Source organism: Saimiri boliviensis, chromosome 5 (genome assembly GCF_048565385.1).
Source record: "Saimiri boliviensis isolate mSaiBol1 chromosome 5, mSaiBol1.pri, whole genome shotgun sequence".
Taxonomy (NCBI): domain Eukaryota; kingdom Metazoa; phylum Chordata; class Mammalia; order Primates; family Cebidae; genus Saimiri; species Saimiri boliviensis.
Window position 1 is genome coordinate 143,902,612 of NC_133453.1, and position 22,160 is coordinate 143,924,771.

The window sequence follows — 22,160 nt, forward strand, 5'->3', positions numbered from 1 at the left end:
ACAAAAATTAATAATGGTCCATTGATCTAAATGTAAAAGTGCAAAATTCCTAGAAGAAAACAAAATTTTTGTGACATTGCATTGAGCAAAGATTTTAAAAAGTGGAATACAAAACCACAAACTGTAAAATAAATGATAATGGGTTTCCTCAAAATTAAAAGTTTTGCTCTTCAAAACATGATACAGAAAATGAAAAGGCAAGCAACAAACTAGGAGAAAATATTTACAAAAAAAATCTGACAAAAGGCTTGAACCACAATATACACAGAATTTGTGTATAACTCATTAGTGAGGAGACAACCAATAAAAATGGATAAAGGTTGGCCGGGCGCGGTGGCTCAAGCCTGTAATCCCAGCACTTTGGGAGGCTGAGGCGGGTGGATCACGAGGTCAAGAGATCGAGACCATCCTGGTCAACATGGTGAAACCCCGTCTCTACTAAAAATACTAAAAATTAGCTGGGCATGGTGGCGTGTGCCTGTAATCCCAGCTACTCAGGAGGCTGAGGCAGGAGAATTGCCTGAACCCAGGAGGTAGAGGTTGCGGTGAGCCGAGATCGTGCCATTGCACTCCAGCCTGGGCAACAAGAGCGAAACTCCGTCTCAAAAAAAAAAAAAAAAAAAAAAATGGATAAAGGTTGTGAACAGACAATTCACAAAACAAAGTGTATGAATAAGCTCAGGATAAGTAGAAATTAAAAGCATCATAAGCCATGATTTTACTCTCTCTAGAATGAGAGAAATTAAAATTACTGATGATACCAAGATAGAGAACAACTTGAACTCATCCATTGCTGGTGAGAATGTAAAATGGTATAGCCACTTATAAAAGTTTAATGTGCATTTAACCTATGACTCAGCAGTTCTCTCCTAGGTATTAAACCCAAGTGAAAGGAAAACACGCATTCTGTCTCTCTGTCTCTCTTTCTCTCTCTCATGTGTGAATTCACAATAGCATTGTTTAAATAGCCTCAAATTGGTAATAACTCAAATGTCTATCTTCTCATGAATGAATTAAAAAAATATGCATCCAGGCCAGGCGCGGTGGCTTAAGCCTGTAATCCCAGCACTTTGGGAGGCCGAGGCGGGTGGATCATGAGGTCAATAGATCGAGACCATCCTAGTCAACATGGTGAAACCCCGTCTCTGCTAAAAATACAAAAAATTAGCTGGGCATGGTGGTGCGTGCCTGTAACCCCAGCTACTCAGGAGGCTGAGGCAGGAGAATTGCCTGAACCCAGGAGGCGGAGGTTGCGGTGAGCTGAGATCGCGCCATTGCACTCCAGCCTGGGTAACAAGAGCGAAAACTCTGGCTCAAAAAAAAAAAAAAAAAAAAAAAAATTATGCCTCTATAGTACACAGTACTATCAAATATAAAAGAATGAACTGTTGATACAACATGGGAGTATTTCAGAAACATCATGCAAAGTGAAGCGAGTCAAAAATCTACATATGATTTCATTAATAGTAATTTTCAGAAAAGACAAAACTTTTTGTTGACCAGTATTTTCCCTGGGACCTCCAGTCTGGAAACGGTTAAAGAGAGATGAAGGAACTTTTTGAGATGATGGAATGCTCTGTATTTTAAATAGGGTCGTGAGTTATATACCTTATACGATTATCAGAGCTCATCAATCTGTACACATAAAGTGAGTGCATTTTATTTTACCTCATTAAAGCTGTTGGAAAAAATCCCGTCATATTCATAGGGAATGTTTATTTGCTTCTGTTTATATACATTAATTTTTTTTCCATTAAATTTAAATGAACTTGTTGAGATTATGCTGCAGCTTGTTTAAGTAAGTTCCACCTGGGGAGAAAATGTTTTTTGATAAGGGAACAAAGTAATAAGTTTGGCGGGGTTGCTGTTTTAGATATGAAATGTTTAGGGAAGGCTTTTCTTTTTAGTGAAAGGACATTTGAGTGGATACAGATGACATGAGTTCCATTAACGTTTTCTTTGCACGTGTCTTGTACATTTCTTGCTGAATTTCTGTCTAGGTGCCTCGTAGTTTATGTTGCTATTACAAATGAGATATCTTTCTTACCTTATTTCATGGGCTAATAATCTTTAAATTACATTTTGTTTGCATTTTCATTTGCTTTCTAATCTCCCATTTAGTTTTAACAGAGACTAAACAGATCATTGTTGTGTGTGTTAATCTCTGTTTTTCCTTGGCTCAGTGTAGCATCAGAATGTACATAGAACCTAAAAGAGACCTCAGATGTAAACTAGAGATGCAAGTGTAATGTTTTGTGACATAAATTTAATTTTACCATCAAATAGTACGATGAGGGAGAAGTGAAAAGAAGGTGTTGTTACATTTCACTTGCAGATTAAGAGGGAATGTCTGCAAGCAGTTGATTGGCCAGGTAGAGATTAGAAGTGATCTTTGGCAAGATTTTTTTGTTTCATTTGAATGGGAGGGGATCTTTTAGGTTTCATGCCTGACTTGGAACTTTTGGTAAGTGATGCATCTGAAACAGGTTTGAGTGACTTTGAGGGCTCAGCAAGTATCTGTCCAATGGAAACATTAGTAGCTCATGCTCATGCCTTGCCAGTAGATGGCAGCAAAATGCTTTGTTAAAATGTTCTCTCCCTCCTTATTTAAGTCATGTAGTATAAATAGGTACTGTATGTTTTTCTCTCAGTTAAGACCAAGGGAGACATGATGCCCTTATTTCCCCTAAATAGATAAAACTAATGCTACCATCATGTATTGTCACTTTACAGTAAATGTTTTTAGAAATCTACATGACATGACCTACCTAAAAAAAATCTTACTTTGTATAGGTTTTGTTAGCAACTCCTTCATGGAAATACTCACTCTCCACAGCATTGTTATTTTACATATAGCTTTCTGCTTCATAGATTTTTCTAAGAGAACCATCTCTCATAATACGTTCTATACCTAAATAACATCTATTCAATACATGAGTTTTTACCCACCTGTGGAGGGTGTGTGTGTGTGTGTGTGTGTGTGTGTGTGAAACATTAATGATTTTTTCCTTTTATTGACAAACAAAAAAGTAAGGGTGACTTTGACAAGAAGACAGTGTTTTAATCCTGGGTAGTTAGGTCTGATCAGTTTATCTTGTATACAGAATTGCTGGCTTTCAGGAGGTTTCCTGCATTACCCATTCTTGTTCCTCTTCTGCCTCCAGCCAGGAATGTCAGCGGGTGAATGCTATCAGGAACCAACCTTTGGCTTTAATGAAAGATCTGAGGCCAGTGACAGAAGTCTGTGACTTGAGTCACAGCACAGATAAACTGTTAGAGTTGTTTTTCCTTCCCCAGAGATCAGTCAATTAGGAGAGGTTTTTGGAACTGTTTTAGAAAATAATATTTATACAATGCTGAGATTTCTTCCAATTATTCACATAATGCATTGCTTAATTCTTATAAACTCCAAAGTTCATGTAAAACTAAGAATTCAGAATAGACTTCTATCTTATGAAAAAACAATTTACCAGGATTACTTGTCATGTATCTGAGATGCTTTGGAATTTGTACAGACCACAGAAAATCTTTTTTCTTATTACTTAATTTACCCTAAAACAACACAGTGTGCCAGACCATAGTACGTCCGTAATTTAGAGCAGCAGATGTTGCTACACATGCTTCTCTTTAAGACCAAGAAGAGGCACAAGAGAAAATAAAACAAAAAGTTCAAAACAGAAGAGAAACTTGAAACAGTGCAGAGATGAGGGAGTTGAGTAGCCAAAGGCAGTCGGTTCAATAGCCAAGAGAGGAGATGTGGTGATCTGAACCCCATATTTTTTTGTGTATATCTTCTTAAACACTTTGTCTTCCTCCTTTCATTAACCCAGACATGATAACATTCTACAAAATTTATTTTCCATGAAAACTGGACCTGAATTAAACGGAGAGAAAATGTACTTGGTGCTTACTGCAGTGTTTGGCTGCTTCACATTGTATATGAGAATTGGCCTCAGTTTACTGTGCCGTGGTGTGTTTGTTGTTTTGTCTTAGAGTCTGCTAATACTTTCATTTTGGTTTTAACTCCAGCTGATCCCACAGTTAAAGACTTAATCGGAGGCTTCACGGCTCTTCATTATGCAGCCATGCATGGCCGGGCTCGCATCGCACGCTTGATGTTAGAATCTGAATACAGGAGTGACATCATTAATGCAAAAAGCAATGATGGCTGGACTCCCCTCCATGTGGCTGCCCACTACGGCAGGGACTCATTTGTCCGGCTTCTCCTGGAGTTCAAGGCTGAGGTTGACCCACTCAGTGATAAAGGTACCACACCGCTTCAGCTCGCCATTATCCGAGAGAGGTCAAGCTGTGTGAAAATCCTCCTGGACCACAATGCCAACATCGACATTCAGAATGGTTTCCTGTTGCGATACGCCGTGATCAAAAGCAATCACTCTTACTGCCGAATGTTCCTTCAGAGAGGGGCAGACACAAACTTGGGTCGCTTAGAAGATGGACAGACTCCTTTACACTTATCTGCCCTTAGGGATGATGTGCTGTGTGCACGGATGTTATATAATTATGGAGCAGACACGAACACAAGGAACTATGAAGGACAGACCCCGTTGGCTGTTTCAATAAGTATTTCTGGAAGTAGTCGACCGTGTTTGGATTTCTTGCAAGAAGTCACAAGTATGTAATATAATTATTACTTTATTGCATTTAAAAAAATCAGCATCTTCTGAAGAGCTTAATGTGTTTTTGCAACGTAAGATGACTAGGTATTAATCATTCCTATAAGCCCTGCTTGGTAAGCAATGCCTCATTCTTCTGAAATAAAAAAAAAAATAACTTTTACTGTATCACAAGATTTCATAAAAATTCAGTTGTGTTTCTGAATGTAATAGGGGTAGACAGTAAGAGCAAGGGAAGAAATGGAGAGGGGGCAGACAGGAGAATTTTTTAAATGAACAAAGATCTGTGTTAGAGCAAGACAATTCCTGTTGGTCATAAGGATAATCTTAACTGGCTTCCGTGGACTTCAAGTTGAGGAGTTAGAGGGAGAATTTTGGATTTTAGATTCCTTCGCTGTGAAAATATCCTAGAATTTGTGCTTTATTGCTAAGTTGTTCACGTTTTAGTTTGGGCTTTTCTGCTTCGTGGGAACCCACATGGAATGAACAGCAGTGGTACTGTTTACTTAGGTATACTGCTAGCGGAAGTTCAGGATGCTACAAATTATTGTAAGGAAGTATTTGCTAACAGTGGGAAGTTTGGCACCACTGTCCCTGGACCGCATGGCTTCCATTGGATTTGAACATTTTGTGTGTGGGTGCTTTTTTTTAAAGCCTGAAAGTGTCAGACCCATTTTGTGTAGTAACACGTGTCTCAGTTGTTTCTCTGATGGGGTATCCATTTGTGTGGACTTAGCCACCCTCTCTTGTCAAGCTTCCATGTGACCAGTTGAATGTGTGTCTCACGCTTAATGTCCAACATGAAGCTAAAATCTATAAACAAAATTGATTTTGCTGTCTGCTGAAATTCTACTAGAGGACAAGGGCTTTACCTGACCTACTTGTAAATAACTCACTCTATCCCTTGGAGCTGAACTTTGGGCTAAAAATTTGCTTTATGAAGAAACAAAATGTAATTTGAATTTTGCATCTTCATAATGGAAGAAAGGATAAAATTAATATTATGTATATATTCAGACTAAAGCATGAGAAGAAATCACACTACTTAGTCTACGTAGTGCTGGCCAGTACAAGTCTCTGTAATGTGGGAAATGGTCTCGCTTTGCTGTCCAGTGTAGTAGCCACTGGTCCCGTGTAGCTGTTGAGCACCTATTATGTGACCAATGCCACTGAGGAACTGAAATTTTAATTTGATTTCATTGTGACATAAGTTTAAATGACAAGTGCCTGGTGACTCCTTTGTTGGTGCACACAGATCTGCCTGCCTTGGGAGAGGTATCTGGGGCTGACTGGTGGGTGTTCCACTGCAGAAAGCTTCTGAGACGCACGAAGGAGCCGAAGATGGGAGATGTGATATCTGCAGTGCTGCAGCTCCTGGTTGCCTTGTTTTTGTTGTTCTTTTAACTTCTATGCTAGAGACTCAGTTACAATGAGTGTGGCTGTCCTTAGGAAGGCATGTTATATACTCACATAAATGCCTCAGCCTCTTTTGTTAAATAGTTTGGTCAGTGGTTAATGGCGTAGACCAGAGCTAGACTGCAAGAGCTTTGGCTCTCATTCTGCCACGTGTTAGCTGTGACCTTGGGCAGGTCACCTGATCTCTCTGTGCCTTAGTGTTCTCACCTTCAAATTCAGGTAATACAGGCTTGTTATGAGGCTTAAATGAGTTCATATTTATAATGCACTTAGCACTTAAAATATACCAGACACTGTTCTTTGTGTTTTTCAAGATAAAGTATGTAACTAATAAAGTAAGGGTGGATTAACAGCAAGGACTGGCTTGCTACTCACAGCAAATCTTCAGAGTCATATTCAACTCAAGCCTCCCGTTTTCAACCCTGTATACAACTGTTTAGAGTCGGTACGTGGAGACATGTAGCCGGGTGGCTGAGAAGAGCCACTGGGTAGCACATGGGCAGCGCCCTGTGTCCCCAAGCCCTCAGAGCTGCCCCCAGCAGTGCTGTTGGGCAGCAGGAATGTTGAGTTCAAGGCTCATATGCGCTTTAAAATTTGAGCAGATAGAAGCATCAAAGGGGACTGCCTCTGTCTGTGCTTCAGTTCTCCACTGCACATGGAGCAGCACTGAGCACTTCGGAGGTCCTCAGTAAGCCCTGGCGGGTTGGCTGACTGCGCACAACCAGGGGTGGGGACTGATGAGACATACGGACTGCATTCCTGAGTGCAGGGCCCTCTGCCCTTTTTTTTTTTTTTTTTGGAGACAGAGTCTCACTCTGTTGCTCAGGCTGGAGTGCAGTGGTTTGATCTCAGCTCACTGCAACCGCCGCCTCCCTGGTTCAAGTGATTCTGCTGCCTCAGCCTCCTGAGTAGCTGGGATTACAGGTGCATGCCACCACGCCCAGCTGATTTTTGCATTTTTAGTACAGACGGGGTTTCACGGTGTTAGCCAGGCTGGTCTCAATCTTCTGACCTCGTGATCTACCAGCCTGGGCCTCCCAAACTGCTGGGATTACAGGTGTGAGCCACTGTGCCCAGCCCTACTGTCTTTTAAGGCTGCAGTTATCTTCAGGTGTCTCAACATAATTTATTCTTTTTTGGCTCTCCAGTGGTGTTACCTGCGAAAAGCAAATTTGGTGTTTCTGATTCACCTGTGTGTTCTTTGGTTCCAAATAGGTTTTCTTGGTAAACAGTACGGGCTAGAAGGAGCAACTGTAGCTGATGCTCTCGACTGAGCTTTCTCAGGAGAAGCAGCTTGAAAGAAGGTTGGTTAGTTCAGGGAGCACCAAATCAAACCTGAGAGTTCCCTCTAGTCTCTGTGCTCTGAGCACCACAGCCCCAGGCATCATGCTGTTGGCTTATGATCTGAGACCTCAGACTGCCGAGGTATAAGGACAGCAGAGGGGCCACACGGTGATCTTTATTCAGGGCCGTTTCAGTGTTCATTGCACTGTTTTGACTAGAAGCAGATTATGTAAATTGGAAGCAACCAAAAAAAAAAATGTAATTCTGGAATTTAAAAACTACTCTGGCCTTTTGGGAAAATTACCATAAAAACTGATATATAGTGCAGAGAAACAGAGCGCACGCATGGCCTGCTAATAAAGTAGCCTCTGCTGGTGCCTTGTTGGCGCTGAGTAGGAGGAGAGGCCATGAAGAGCTGCTGTTGCTTTTCCCTGCAGCCATCCCACTGTCTAGCATTCAGACCTCAGAATATCCACCTTCCAGGAAGGCGGGAGCACAGCAGGGCCCATCCATGGAGGAGCCACTTCTCTGTGCCCAAGAAAGATGAACACAGCTAAGAGGAGCCAGAGCATCTGCCTGAATGACGAGCATCACCTGTGGAAGGAAACTGTGTCCTATTTAGAAGCCAGTTTTTGTTTTTTTACTTGTAGCCAAAAAAGAAAAAAAAAATGAATAAAGAGATAACAATGAAGTCACAATGAAGGTGTGACTGATGTCAAGTAGAAATGATAGTGTCAGCCGGGTGCGGTGGCTCACGCCTGTAATCCTAGCACTTTGGGAGGCCAAGGTGGGCAGATCACCTGAGGTTTGAAGTTCGAGACCATCCTGGGTAACACAGTGAAAACCCTATCTCTACTAAAAATATAAAAAAAATTAGCTGGGCGTTGTGGTGGCACGCGCCTGCAGTCCCAGCTACTTGGGATGCTGAGGCAGGAGATCGCTTTAACCTAGGAGGCGGAGGTTGCAGTGAGCCAAGATTGTGCCACTTGCACTCCAGCCTGGGCAATAGAGTGAGACTCCATCTCAAAAAAAAAAAAAAAAAAAAAAAAAAATTAGCTGGAGGAGGGGGGGTGGTGGCAGGCGCCTGTAAGTCCAGCTACTTGGGAGGCTGAGGCAGGAGAATCGCTTGAACCCAGGAGGCAAAGGTTGCAATGAGCTGAGATCGTGCTACTGCACTCCATCCTGGGTAACAAGAGCAAAACGCCATCTCACACACAAAAAAAAGGAAATGGTAGTGAGGACAGACAGCAGCGGACATTCTGGAGGTAAACAGCCCTTTGTGCCTGGTCTAGGACTAGGGTGAAGCAAGTGAGGTGGCTGGGGCACAAAACTTGGGAGGCCATCATTCTCAGGCTCGTGCACACGAAGTGGAATGATGTGTACATAGTGATTACACACACACCACTCCAGAACTAAGAGGATCCCGGAGGCTTGGGCACGTGAAGAGCAGAAGGTTGTGGGAATGTCTGCCCAGTTCAAAAGAGAAACAACGTTTATGCACAAGAAAAGGTTGGCACGAGAAAATGAGGTCCAGTACTGTAACTTGGAAAAAGATTGTTTCTCAGTGAAGCTTGAGGAGTAAATAACAACACCCACAATGAAGAATCAGAGAGTGATTTAGTGATTTTTTTTTTTCTTATATTCTTGTTCATAGTGTAAACTCTTGTAGTCAATGTATGGACCAAGGAGTTATTCAGAATATGAACTCTTTTAGAAAGATTTCCTGAGAAAGCTGAACCTCGGGCAGTGACTCGCAAGAACGTTTAATGATACACATATGCATATATACACGCACATAGAAAAATGAGGCTTTAATGATCTGCAACTGGAATTTTGTTCAAAGAGAAGTAAGAGAACGTATATTTTTGGGGAAAACCCCACCTTAGAATGCTTAAGCACAAATTATAGACCTGCCAAGGTAAGTACTGTTCTCACCGAGTCACTTCTGCAGGTGAAAGGAAAGGATTGAAAAGAAAGGAGATAGGGCCTGCAAAGTGGCCCACACCTGTAATCCCAGCACTTTGGGAGGCCGAAGCAGACAGATCACTTGAGGTCAGGAGTTAGAGACCAGCCAGGCCAACATGGTGAAACTCCGTCTCTACTAAAAATACAAAAATTAGCCAGGCGTGGTGGCACACGCCTATTGTCCCAGCTACTTGTGAGGTTGAGGCAGGAGAATCTCTTGAACTTGGAAGGCTGCAGTTGCAGTGAGCTGAGGTCACACCACTGCACTCCAGCCTCGGTGACAGAGACTCCGTCTCAAAAAAAAAAAAAAAAAAAAAGGAAAAGAAAAAGAAAAAAATGGTAGCTGCAGTCCCTGGTACAAATGGTATGGAAATTGGAGGAAACTTTTCAGTAATACAGTCCAGTGAGAGGTGAGGTAGCAGTAAATAGGATGGGTCCCCCCCTGGAGAATACCACTGGAAAAGAGGTGGTGTCCGATTGGCTAGATTATTTGCAGGAAAGTTGCCATACTGTGCTTCCTACCTAGGAATTCCTTTCAGTGTGAGGCTTTTTACCCTTTACGTAAGAGGGAAATGTCCAAAAGGCAAAGTGCAGTCAAAGGTTTGTTTGCCTCAGCAGACAAGGTACAGGGCTGTTGGAGGGGTCAGCTTGTCACTCCTTTTTCCCTTTGTGGGGGACATCCACATCTGTACTGTGTTGAGAAGTTCACCTCTGCAGAGCTGCTGCTTAGGCATTAGACAGTCAAGATTTTACAGTTACCATCTAATCATTTCATTAGTCTTAAATTAATAATCATGGTTATTTTCAATTCCCTGGCTGATAATTCCAACACCTGTGCCATAGTAAGTCTGGTTCTGATGTGTATTTTGTCTTTGCAGACTGTGCTTTTTTCTGTGCTCTTAGCACGTTTTGTGATTTGTTTTTTTAACTGAAGCTAGACATGGCGGGTAACAAACTGAGGTAAACAGGTCTTTAACGTGAGGTTTTCTATTAATCTGGCTGTGATTTGGGCTGTGTGTCATGTTTATTGCTGCTGTGGGTGCCAGAGGGTTCCAGTCCCTGCAGTGCTCTTGTTCTTGTCTTGGCTTTGGGCTTCCTTGAGCACCCTCGATGGAGAGAGGGTGCATCTTGCCGCTCTCCGCTTTCATTATCTGTTACACGGGGGAGCCCCGTTGGTGCAGTTGTAGGGTGTGGAGAGGGCCAGTGGTCTGCAGTCTTCTAATTAACTCTCGGTCTTTCAGTGGGCCTGTGTGCCTAGGCTGCGTCTTCACAGGTGTTTCTTCTCATGGAGCTTTTCAACCCCCTACGCAAGACAGGAGGCCAGAGGGGCCTGGACTGAGGAATGCCCTTTTCTCCGTGGCTCTGAGACAAGGCTCTGGGAAAGTCTTTCCCCTTGGAGCGCAGGCCTTTGTCATGGAGAAGGTTCTGGGTGCATTTCACAAAGGTTACTCTCACCTCCCCATGCTGGAGCCTTGAGAGGATCTTTACTGGCTCTTTACCCAGTGGGGTTCCTGGGAGTGAAACTCACAACTGAGTAGGAGGCTTCCTAAGACTGGCTGCCGCTCTCAGACCAATCAATTCACAGGCTGGCCATTCGTCAGAATTACGATGGCAGTGTTCCCACCAGTTTGTGGCTTCAATGACTTCGGCTCCAGTGCCCAGATCCCAGCCCGCGGCTCTGAATGTATTTCTCTCTCCAGATTTTGTGGTGGAGGTTTGCCCCACAACTTCAGTCTACTGATGGATCCATGAAAACATCATTGACTTTGAGTTTGTTCAGGTTTTTTGTCTTGTAAGGTTGGGAGTGATGATTTCCAAGCTATTTACATGGTGAAATTAGAAGTCTAGTTTTATCATTTGTACTTAAAATAGGAAAAGCACATTCTACCCGCTATTCTTTGAGCTGATGAATGTTTTGCCCACTGGGATTAGATGTCTCCTGTACATCATCCCAAAGGTCTCTCCACTGTGCCTGTGTCAGAGACACTGTTGAATCAGTAGAATGGGATGCTAGAGCAGCTAATGGGGGCTTCTGACCTAGCAACTGACTTGCCTTGTAAACTTGGACAAGATACTTAACCATCCCCCACCCCGCTGGGATCAGTTTGCTTCTCTGAAAAGTAGGGAAATTGGAACACAGTCCCCAGGTCCTTCCCTTTTAAAAATTCTTGCCACTAACCGCTTGTAAAGGCTATGATTTTCTTCTGCTTGTGATTTAAAACAAAACAAAAATTGTTTTTATTTTTATTTATGTTAGAATGATGTTTTTCAGTATGGACTTTAACCAGGGCTCCTCAAGATTGTTTTAGGTGCCTATGAGGTCAAAACTCATTTCCTAACAATACTAAGGTTTGTGATTTGCCTTTTTCACTGTGACATCTTTGTTGATGGTGTACAGCAGTGGTAGATGAAACTGTTGGCATGTTAGCATCAACCAACAACATGGCCCCAGCCGGTACTGGTCACTGTTCACCGCCGGACGCTCTCAGGAAAAAACATTCCAGATCCACTTAAGAATGGCTTTGATGAAGCAGTAAAATTAACTTTTATTAAATCGCATCCCTGCAATAGTTTTTAAATTTTCTGTGGCACGGAAATGGAAAGTATTCTTACTGCATACAGAAGTGCAATGGTTGAACTGAAGAAAAGCAACTTCAGTTTGTTTGAGCTGAATCGGCAGCTTTTTCATGGAACACCATTTTTACTTGAAAGAGTGACTAACAGATAAACCATAGCCATTTAGTCTTGGGTATTTGGCAGACATTTTCTTGAAAAATGAATAAAATTCACTTGTCACTTTAAGGAAAACAACTGATAGGACTTACAGTCGGTCATAAAATTTGAGCTTTGCAGATGAGGATTTTAGCAAACTTAACATTTGCTGCTGTGAGATTCCCAGTGTCTAGAGGCTTCTTCAGTCCGTGAAGATATTAACAAAAGTGATGTTTTTTTGATCTCATATAATGGAACAGGTCATCATTTGGAAGATCCACATAACCCAATGAACCTTGTTTTCCAAATGACTAATGCATAATGTGACAAAAATCACACATGGATAAAAGATCCATTCCAAGTACAAGGCAAACCAATGGATTTTAACATAGCAGAGTATAAAAGCTCATTAGCTTGGTTCCAGATTTCATATTGTAACTAACCATTAAGAAACTCCCCCTTGTCTAGTTTTGATGGAGTATCCGAGAAGATCCACAGTTACCAGAAAAAAAGCTATTTAAAAATTCCTTCCTTTGCAACTGGGTATCTGAGTGAGGCTGGATTTTCTTCAGATGCTCCAGTCAAGACTGCATGTGCAACAGATGAAATGCAGAAGCAGGTCTCTCACTCCAGCTGTCTTCTGTGAAGCCAGAAGTTAAAAGAGATTTGCAGAAAACTCTAAGAAGTGCTGTTCGCACAAAAATCCTTTTTGTTTTGAAAAGCAGCTCTTTTTTTTTACTTAAAAATTTCTTTCAATTGATGGTGCGTTTTTCTTATTTTTAAGTGAATTGGATATTTTTTTAAATTCTCAATTTTAACATGGCAAATATAGATAAATATAACTGACATAAAAATTATTTGAGCTTCCCAATTTTAAAAGTGCAAGGAGGCCCTAAAACTAGAAAGCTGAGACTTAGTGACATACATTCCGTAAAATCAGATATTTAGGGGTGTCCTGTTAGCCTACTGTTTCAGAATTTGATGAATCTCTAATGTATTTCTGTTTAAAGTTAAAATCTGTGGATAGTACGAGCGATATTTCATTACTGTTTGCCTTATACTAGCATATTTACCGTGTAGGCTCTGCAGAGATCCTGAAGTTTGTTTCTAAAACTGGCTGGCTGGTCCAGAGGTAGTGTTCATAGTCGGTTACGGATCAGATTTCTCATTCTGCTCTTTCCTTCCTTCTCAATACTACACTTGACCAGTCTTAAAGAAAAAGAAAAATATTGGTTCTACCAGATATTGTGGATTCAAATGGATTCAAGATTCAGATCCATTTGGAAGTCTAGTACCTTTGATCCTAGGTCCAGGTTTGAGAGATTTACTGTGCACAGTAACATATCAAAGGGGCCAGAAAGCTCTTGAATAAATAAAGCACTTATTTTTTTACTAGTGTGAACAACTTACTTTCACAGCTTTTACAGAGCATCTTTTTTTAAATTTTAAGTTCTGGGATACATGTGTACAACATGCAGGTTTGCTACATGGGTATACATATGCCATGGTGGTTTGCTGCACCCATCAACCCGTGATCTAGGCTTTAAGCCCCACATGCATTAGGTATTATCCCAGTGCTGTCCCTCCCCGTGCCCTCCCCACCGCCCTCCGACAGGCCCCAGTCTATGAAGTTCTCCTCCCTGTGTCCATGCGTTCTCACTTTTCAACTCCCACTTCATGAGTGAGAACAGAATATCTTTTATTCCTGTGGCAGGCTCTGGTCTGGGTGACCCTTAAGTCAGAATACAGTAGTTGGTATGTACTGTCCATAGGAGGCTGAGCTGAGGCAGTGATCTGTTTGTAGTAGACACTGTTGAAAGACTAGAAGCAACCGTCAGTATGCTTTGATGGTGTGTAACAGCGAGGGCTGGGCTGTATTTTAATTTGTACATTTTAAGAAATTAACTGGCTTGTATTTCTAAAAGAAAAAGATCACGTAGATGGGAATTTAGTTGCATAAATGGTTTTGCAGAAGACAGTCTGTGAGGTACTTAAACTAGTTGCTTTCTGGAACATTCATCACAGATATCTGAAAATACTATTTTATAAATATTTCAGTAACCTGAAATATTTTTGTTTAAATTTCAGCAGTAGTCAAGTACTATGTGCTAGCTGTAGAAGAAAAACTTTAAAAACATTATTTTAAACTTTAAAATAACTTAAGGAGTAATAAAAATCATGACCCCTCTTTTTTCAGTTTTAAGAAAGTAAAATTTAGGCTTGGGCTTTCTCAGGTTAAGCACAATACAGCAGTAAGTAAGTGAGCAGCCGATCACACAAAATGCCCCTAAGACAAGTGCCCTCCCATACTGTGTTCCTTTTGAATGCTACTTCGATATTTTTGTAGGGTGGTTTATCTAAAATAGTGTTGTATAGTACAACTCTGGAGAAATAATTTTTGTAATACATTTTAACCAGGGGTATTTTTGATTATTGATTTATAATTATATTGTAGTCTTAACTAGGTTTTTCAGTCCCAGTTATTAAGAATCACTTTTAGAAATAAATAGTACACAGTTTTTAGTCAAATTGCACCACATTTTAAAGTTCTTTGATAGGGAAAATATCCTGCCCTTTATAGTACTTGTATTACTTTATGTTTTTAATATAGGCATCTAGAGATTTCTTGTCATTTGACTTAGTACAAATAGAAAATATAGTTCAGAGCCCACTTACCTATGGAAAAAAGCAATCAGTAAATAAATATCATAAGGCTAGTATTGTATCCATTGGGATTCTATCTAAGAGAATATTATAGTTATTTCAAGGGGAGCTTGAAACTGCCTTTGTCCTATAAAGTTAGATTTGTTTAGCACGTTTCATAGTAAGTCCCTGTGAAGGGAATTCAGAGACAAGAGCAAAGTAATAAAATGTGTTTATGATAGGTTGGTTTTTTTTGGTTTTTTTGTTTTTTTTTTTTTTTGAGACAGAGTCTTGCTTTTCAACCAGGCTGGAGTGCAATGGTATGATCTCAGCTCACTGCAACCTCTGCCTACAAGGCCCATGCAATTCTCCTGCCTCAGCCTCCTTAGTAGTCGGGACCACAGGCATGTGCCACCACACCCAGCTAATTTTTGTATTTTTAGTAGAGAGAAGGTTTTGCCAGGTTGGTCTCAAACTCCTGACCTCAAGGGATCTGCCTGCCTTGGCCTCTCAAAGTGCTGCGACGCCCGGCCTATGGGAGGATTTTAAAATGGGAAGCTGAAATAAAACAAAGAGGAATTGGGTGACCATCCCAGACGTGGACCTAAGATGGAGAGGGGCTGGAGGGCCGGGTGTGCAGAGCAGTCCTGAGGATGCTGAGCTTTCATTTATTCCTTTACGCCTGCCCTCTTCCTCCAGCTTGTACCCCTGTCCACCCCAAAGAGCCACTTCGGAACTTTGTTTTGCCTTCATTTTGTTCACTTTGGGTATTTAAAAATGTTTTTCTTCTCTACCTTTATGAATCCACATATTTTTAAACAAGTAAATAAATTTATCCTATCATAAAAACGGTAATGGGGATGTCAAAGGGAGGTGCTTTAGGATATTTAATTATCTAAATTATGCCGCTGGCCCTGGTTTTGTAATTTATACTAGACCAGGCCCTTCAAAAGCTGATTTCCTATTTTATACTAGCCCAATTACTACTAATGATGGGCTTCTTTATAAAATGAAAAGACTAATAACTCTTTGAACTATTATGTAATTCCATTGTAGTTCATTAGTATGAATACCTGCTCATTTTTTCTGCATCCCATAAAGGTTTTGTAATTCTTTAAATTATGGTCTTTTGTGACATGTCCTCCAGCTTTCCCCTGTTATGATCCCATGGACAGGGAAGTTGTTTTTTAACAGGGGAGGAATTAATTTTCTAATATCCTAGTAAATGCTGTGCACATTTATGTTGATTTTTCTGCTTTTATTCTCTTTGTTCTCTTTCTCCGCCTTCTCTTCCTCTGTCACTGCCCTTCCCTTCCCTTGGCCTTTTAATCTCTGGGATAGTGCCTTGTTGATTACATTAATAGATGCTCAGTGAATACTTCTAAGTGATGTGTTGACAAAAAAATATTTCTTTTCCGGTTATAGTCTTCTATTCCTAAAATGCCATTTCTGAAAAAAATAGCTCCTTAGTCTAAGAAATGACGGTATTTACTATTTATTAATAAGCAGTCCTTATTACTCCTGAAATTTAGCCCACTTTTCACTCAGCAATGCTGGTACCTGGCAAGATGAGTTCATACCTGTACACTCATGGAGAAACAGTGTAATGATATTCCTCACTTCATCTCTGCACATCTTTTTACACAGGTAGAGGTCCTCAGGTCGCTGCCTGATTCACGTCAGGCAGGGATTTCCAGAATATGATTTCTATGAATTTGCCCAGGACTGTTTCCCACTAATGGGTTTCCAGTTGCTCCTTTACTGGTAAACTGTCACCTACTTTTCTTACTGTCGTGACAGCAGGAAGATGGAAACTCCAGCTTCCAAAGAGGGGCACTCTGCCTTTTTAGTAACTAGAAGCAAACATCTTTACCAGTATTTAAAAACGTACTTACCTGGTGCTCACTGTGTGCTTGGCACTGTCGTAAGCACTTTACCAAAACTCATTGTTTTTATGCTTGTAAAGCCTTTGAGGTGAGGGTTCGTTTAGGAGAAAACAGGCCGGAAAATTGCCCAAGATCACACAGATTTCAAGTGATGGTGGGGCCACGAGCCAAACCCAGGCAGCCTGGCTCCAGAGTTGATGGTTTTAACCGCTGTGATACGCCTCTGACGTTAAAGGACGTTCTGCAGACAGGAGTTACACGTGCCCAAGAAACTTTTAAAAGATCAGATTCTCCCAACAACACACGTTTTAAGGAGAAGGAAAAATTAGTAGCAAATGGAAGAGAGCGTTTCAACATATTTAGGCCTAAGAATGCGCATTTTTCCCTGGGAAAGGCTGGCATAGAGCTAGTAACTTGTGAAGATGTTAGCGTTTCTGTCGATGCTTCCCTTGAGTTAAAGTTGCTGGCTCATTTTTGCCCTCTTGCATTTTATCATAGATAATGAGGAAAAGCCAGTGGTACTTCCAGTGTTCTGCCTCGGGAATCTTCTTAAGTAGGTCATTCGGTCCTTTCCTATTTTCCACATTACCACAGTGACAGTGTTGCCAGACTTTGCACTATTACACACAAGGCTTTCCCTTCTTCCAGCTTCTAATCACATTCAAAAAAAAATTTTTTTTACACCCTCAACCAACAGGCTTCTTCAAGGTCTTACGGCTCTCTTCTAACAGTCACCTCAAAGCCCTCCCACTGCCTGGTGCCACGGGCAAAGCCTCGCTTTCAGGTCGAAGGGTCTCACTTGGTTATCTAATGCCGTAGAATACAGTGGCTTAAAACAACAAGAATCATTTGTTTTTCTTCCCCGCCCCACACGTTGTTTTCCAGAGCAATTCGACTGGGCCCTCTCTGCTTTGACAATGGCTCACTCTTGTGGCCGGGAGCAGTGGCTCACGTCTGTAATCCCAGCACCTTGGGAGGCTGAGGCAGGCAGTTCACCTGAGGTCAGGAGTATGAGACCACTGAAACCGCATCCCTACTAAAACTACAAAACTTAGCCGTGTGGTGGCACATGTCTGTAGTCTCAGCTGCTCGGGAGGCTGAAGCAGGAGAATTGCTGGAACCCTGGAGGTGGAGGTTGCAGTGAGCCAAGATTGTGCCACTGCACTCCAGCCTGGGTGACGGAGTGAGACTTTGTCTGAAAAAGAAAAGGCTGGCTCAGGTGGCTGGTGAGTTGGTGCTGGCGAGTTGATGCTGGTGGTTGGCTGGGAGCTCAGCCAGGATTGTCAGTCAGTGACCTCAGTTCCCTTGTATAGGCTGCTAGGGCTGCTTCGTGGCATGGTGGCTGTGTTGCAATAATAAATGTCCCAAGAGTCTGGCAAAAGCTGCATCACCTTTTATGACTTAGCCTTGGAAGTTGCATAACAACAGTGTCACCATTATCTCAAGCCCACCCAGTTTCAAGGAGAGGTAACAGAGACCTCATCTCTTAATGACAGGAGTGTCCAGTCTCATTGTGGAAAGGCATGAGAGGTAGGAGGTAACATGGTCGTCTTTGGAGAGAACAGTCTGCCATGAAACAAATCCATGTCAGAAGATCTCCCATTCCATCACCTTTTGTCTCGAATCCTTATTTAGCTAAGCAAATTCTAGTAATTTAGTTTTTACCACTTTTCTGGATGACAGGTTTTCATTTAAGTGTATGCATGTATACATACATATGTCAACTTTTTCCTCGTCCATTTTTTGCCTGAATATGTTGTGGTGATTCTTTTTATTAATATTATAGCCAGAAAGGGCTGGGCACAGTGGCTCATGCCTCTAAACCCAACACTTTGAAAGGCTGAGGCAACTGGATCACTTGAAGCCAGAAGTTCAAGACTAGCCTGGCCGACATGGTGACACTCCATCTCTACTAAAAATACAAAACTTAGCTGGGTGTGGTGGCACACTCCTGTAATCCCGGTTACCCGGAAGGCTGAGGCACAAGAGTAGCTCGAACTTGGGAGATGGAGGTTGCAGTGAGCTGAGATTACACCATTACACTCCAGCCTGGGCGATAGAGTAAGATTGTGTTGCAAAAAATAAATAATTTTTTAAAAAATTTATACTTAAGAACCCATCGTCTAATAGGAAAATCAGATTCTTTAAAGAAAGAAGATTCACATCTAATTCATATTCCATTTGCATTTGTAGATCAAAAATGACAATGATAATTTATTATTTTCCTAAAGTAGCCCATGAATAGTGTTGAAAAATCAAAACAGGCTTGGAAATGATTTGCCATTGACATGGGTGTGTTTCACGGTGCATTCGCTGATTTATACTTGAAGCATTTAATGCATATTAAGCATCCATTCAACTAATAGTCACTGAGTACTGTGTCAGCTGTTAGGTTTACATTGGCAAATGGAGCCAGATACAGTCCTCCCCTTGTGGAACATGCCATATAGTGAGGAAAGTGGCCATTAATTAACACGTAATAACCAAATAAATGTGAACCCACAACCTTATGAAATGTTATAAAGGAAAGGAACTCTGGGAGTATCTGATGGTGAATCCTGACATAGTCTCCTCTGATGAAGTGCTATTTTGGCAGAGATCTGAAAGGTGGAGGAGACATAATCTTGCCAAGAGACAACGTGAGTGTGTGTCACATCCCTGTGTGGATCCATGCACAGACATCTGTGGATGCACATGTGCCTAGTTCATTGACATTTCCAAGAAAGCAGTCACTTCTGTTGTTGTTCATTTAGTAAACTCTCAAAAAGCATATACTCATACAAGCCTTAGCAGAGGTTTAAGTCAGCCTTTCTCATTCATGAAGTACTTAATTCTGAATAACGGTGATCGCTGTGAACAAATACAATGGATATAAGGGATAAAGTATAAGACTAGTTTTCCAAGTGTGGTCTAGCAGGCCCTGGGGTCCCCAAAAGGTTCTTTTAGGGCATCCATGAGGTCAAAATGATTATTTTTTTTAATAGAGAATGCAAGCCACAGTTTATATTTTATAAACACAAACTTTTTATTTTAAATACAAAATAAGAAAAGATAGTGCTATGTTAACTGTTATGAAGGGTGAACACTTGATATAAACTTTAAAAGACTGTTTTCTCCATCTGCATCAATGTAATTTCATGATTCTCTACCCATTTCATTTATAGAAAGAATCTCTATAATCAAATTCTCATTCGTTTTTGTGCCCCTGCGTGGGAAATGGTAGGTGAATACCTGTAGGAATACAGTTTCTTGTCTGCTCCTCCACTCGGAAGGAGCCCTGTGTCTGTCTAGTATCCTCTCAGAACTTTGTCTTCATGAGCAGCCAGATCATAGAGAAGAGCCTTACAACTTCTTGTATCCCACAGCTTGACAGTGTTATTTATGTAAGGATCCTGAAACCAGTTGCTGTTCATGGGTAGGAGACCATATTAATGTTGTCTCCCATCCAGTAGGTGAGGTTAGGGACAGCAAAACCAAAGAACCATCTCTAGTTTGGGGATCCCACAGTCTGATATGCCTATCTGTGCTTCCAGATGCTAAACATATGCAAAGTGGAGAATAGAAAATAGAATTGAACACTTTATTTCCTGTAAAGTTGACTTAAAATTGCCAGACACAACATCCCACACACCAATTGTATGGTCCCAAGATGCACTGCAGATTTCCTTAGCATCTGACCACAGAACTGAGGACGTTGCTTCCTTGTTGCCAGAGAGGGTCAGTATGGGAGTCCTTGTTAGTCCCAACAAGGACTTTCTTAGTCAATTTGTGGATTCCTCCATTTCATCTTCTCCTGTAGCGACTGTAGATCAGATCCTCAGTATCTTATCCCAGGAGCCGATGCAAAATTCAGTTCCTGAGCTATCAACAGTGGTAGAATAGACACTTGCAGCATGACCTGTGCAACAGTGTAGGGATTTCACTTTGTTTCTTTTGGCATTCCACTCCCGTAAGAGAATAGTCTGATCCATAGAGGCACTCAGTAATAAGCAAGACAAATTGTCTTTTTTTCACCCAGGCCCCATCTTTTACAACATCCATATATATGTCCCACAATTGGCTAAGAAAGTCCTTTCCTTCCAAGGACCAGATCTGAGAAGCCTTTTATCATGAGAACCAGTCAAGATCCATACCTCTGCCCCTTAAACTGGACTGATCCTGTCATCGTGGACACATTGCTCTGGCTGGGGTACTGTCTACTTCTCCATGTGTTCTATTTCCATAACTTCTTCTGACGAGATGTTCTCCAGTTCCAAGTGTTTGACAAAGGGCATTCACGGAAACTGACTTGAATAAGAAAATCAAACTCCATGTATTTGTGGAACCCATTTTTATCCTTTAGTAATTTATTGATGATGTTAATAAGGTCAGCGCTTTCAGAGACAGCAGGGATTGAGAAGGGAGCACACCGACACCTATTGCTGGTTGTCAGTGTAGAAGCGTGTTTGGAGCTGAGCCACAGCAGGGAGCGCACACGAGACTTGCCCACAGAAACGTATGGGTTAGTAGGCTGAGAACCGAAGCCGCCGTCTCTTAGGACTATGAAGAGAGCTCAAAATTAGACTGTGCAGATGTGAGAAGCTGCAGTCTAATCCTGGACTCTGCTTTCTCTCCTTGGGTCTCCTCCCGATTTTCATAATAAGACTGAGACATGATTTGCCTTTCTTCTCATTCCTTTTCTCAATGAGTATCAGTGTTTTCCAGAGACTAGGTGATGTGGTTGATGTGATTTATCTCAGCAGATTGAATTCAGAAGCATACATGAAAATTCAGTTATCATCTATTAAGCTAGACATTAAAAGGCTATGCAAAAATGTGAAAGAATGGCATTCTTCTTGTTAAATTGTTTTTGGTTTTGGAAAACACAGTTATTTTTCGTAGTGATGTGTTAACGTGTAATGGGTTCATTATTTTTAAATGAATTTAAAAGTATTTCTAAAATTTGTTTTAACTCATAATATGGCATTTATCTATAGAGATAGTCCACATAAAACGTTTTTTGGGGGGAGGGGGTTACAATAATTTTTTAAAGCGTAAAGGGGTTTTGAAACCAAAAAGTTTGAGAATGACTGAAATGTGGCATTCAGCTTGACTTTAAGCGTGTTACTTAATCTCTCTGAGACGCTATAAAACGGCATGATGATCAAAGTACTTCCCTCATAAAAGGATGAAAGGAGTTAACATGTCATGAGCTTCTAACAATACGTGGTGCAGAGTAAGCATTCAATATAGATCAGCTTTATTATCATGTTTAATATGAAAGCAGAACTTCCGTGACTCCAAACACGACTGAAACACAGTTGAAGAATTCTTGGTTGTTCTTGGAGCCATCTGTATTGTTTTTGTAAAACAAAATACTCCAAAGGGAAAGGAATTGGATTTTATGATTTTTCTTTTGAGTTGAGATAGAACAGGGGTTTTTATTGGCAAGTGTGAGGGTGTGGAAGCGTGAAGTGATGTAGTCAGAACACCTTGAGGTACGTTTTCAACACCCCCACTTCTTGTTGCATTTCTCAACCATCAGCCTTACAACCGAGGTTCTGCTACGTTCAGAGTCACGGAGAACAGGTGGCGGATTTGGAAAGCTTGTTTGGAAAGCTCTGCAGAGACTGTGGTG

The 22,160-nt window shown here is 41.3% G+C and overlaps 1 protein-coding gene and 1 pseudogene across 1 annotated transcript in view; one reads left to right on the plus strand and one right to left on the minus strand.

Moving 5' to 3' along the window:
- Positions 1-22,160, plus strand: part of ASB7 (ankyrin repeat and SOCS box containing 7) — a 51,338-nt gene that overhangs the window by 23,880 nt on the left and 5,298 nt on the right. Inside the window, exon 5 of the mRNA XM_003940540.4 lies at positions 4,030-4,635. Coding sequence (XP_003940589.1) covers positions 4,030-4,635 — 606 coding nt within the window. The remainder of the gene's footprint in view (positions 1-4,029; positions 4,636-22,160) is intronic.
- On the minus strand, positions 19,723-20,514 carry LOC104653304 (ribosome biogenesis protein WDR12 pseudogene; annotated as a pseudogene).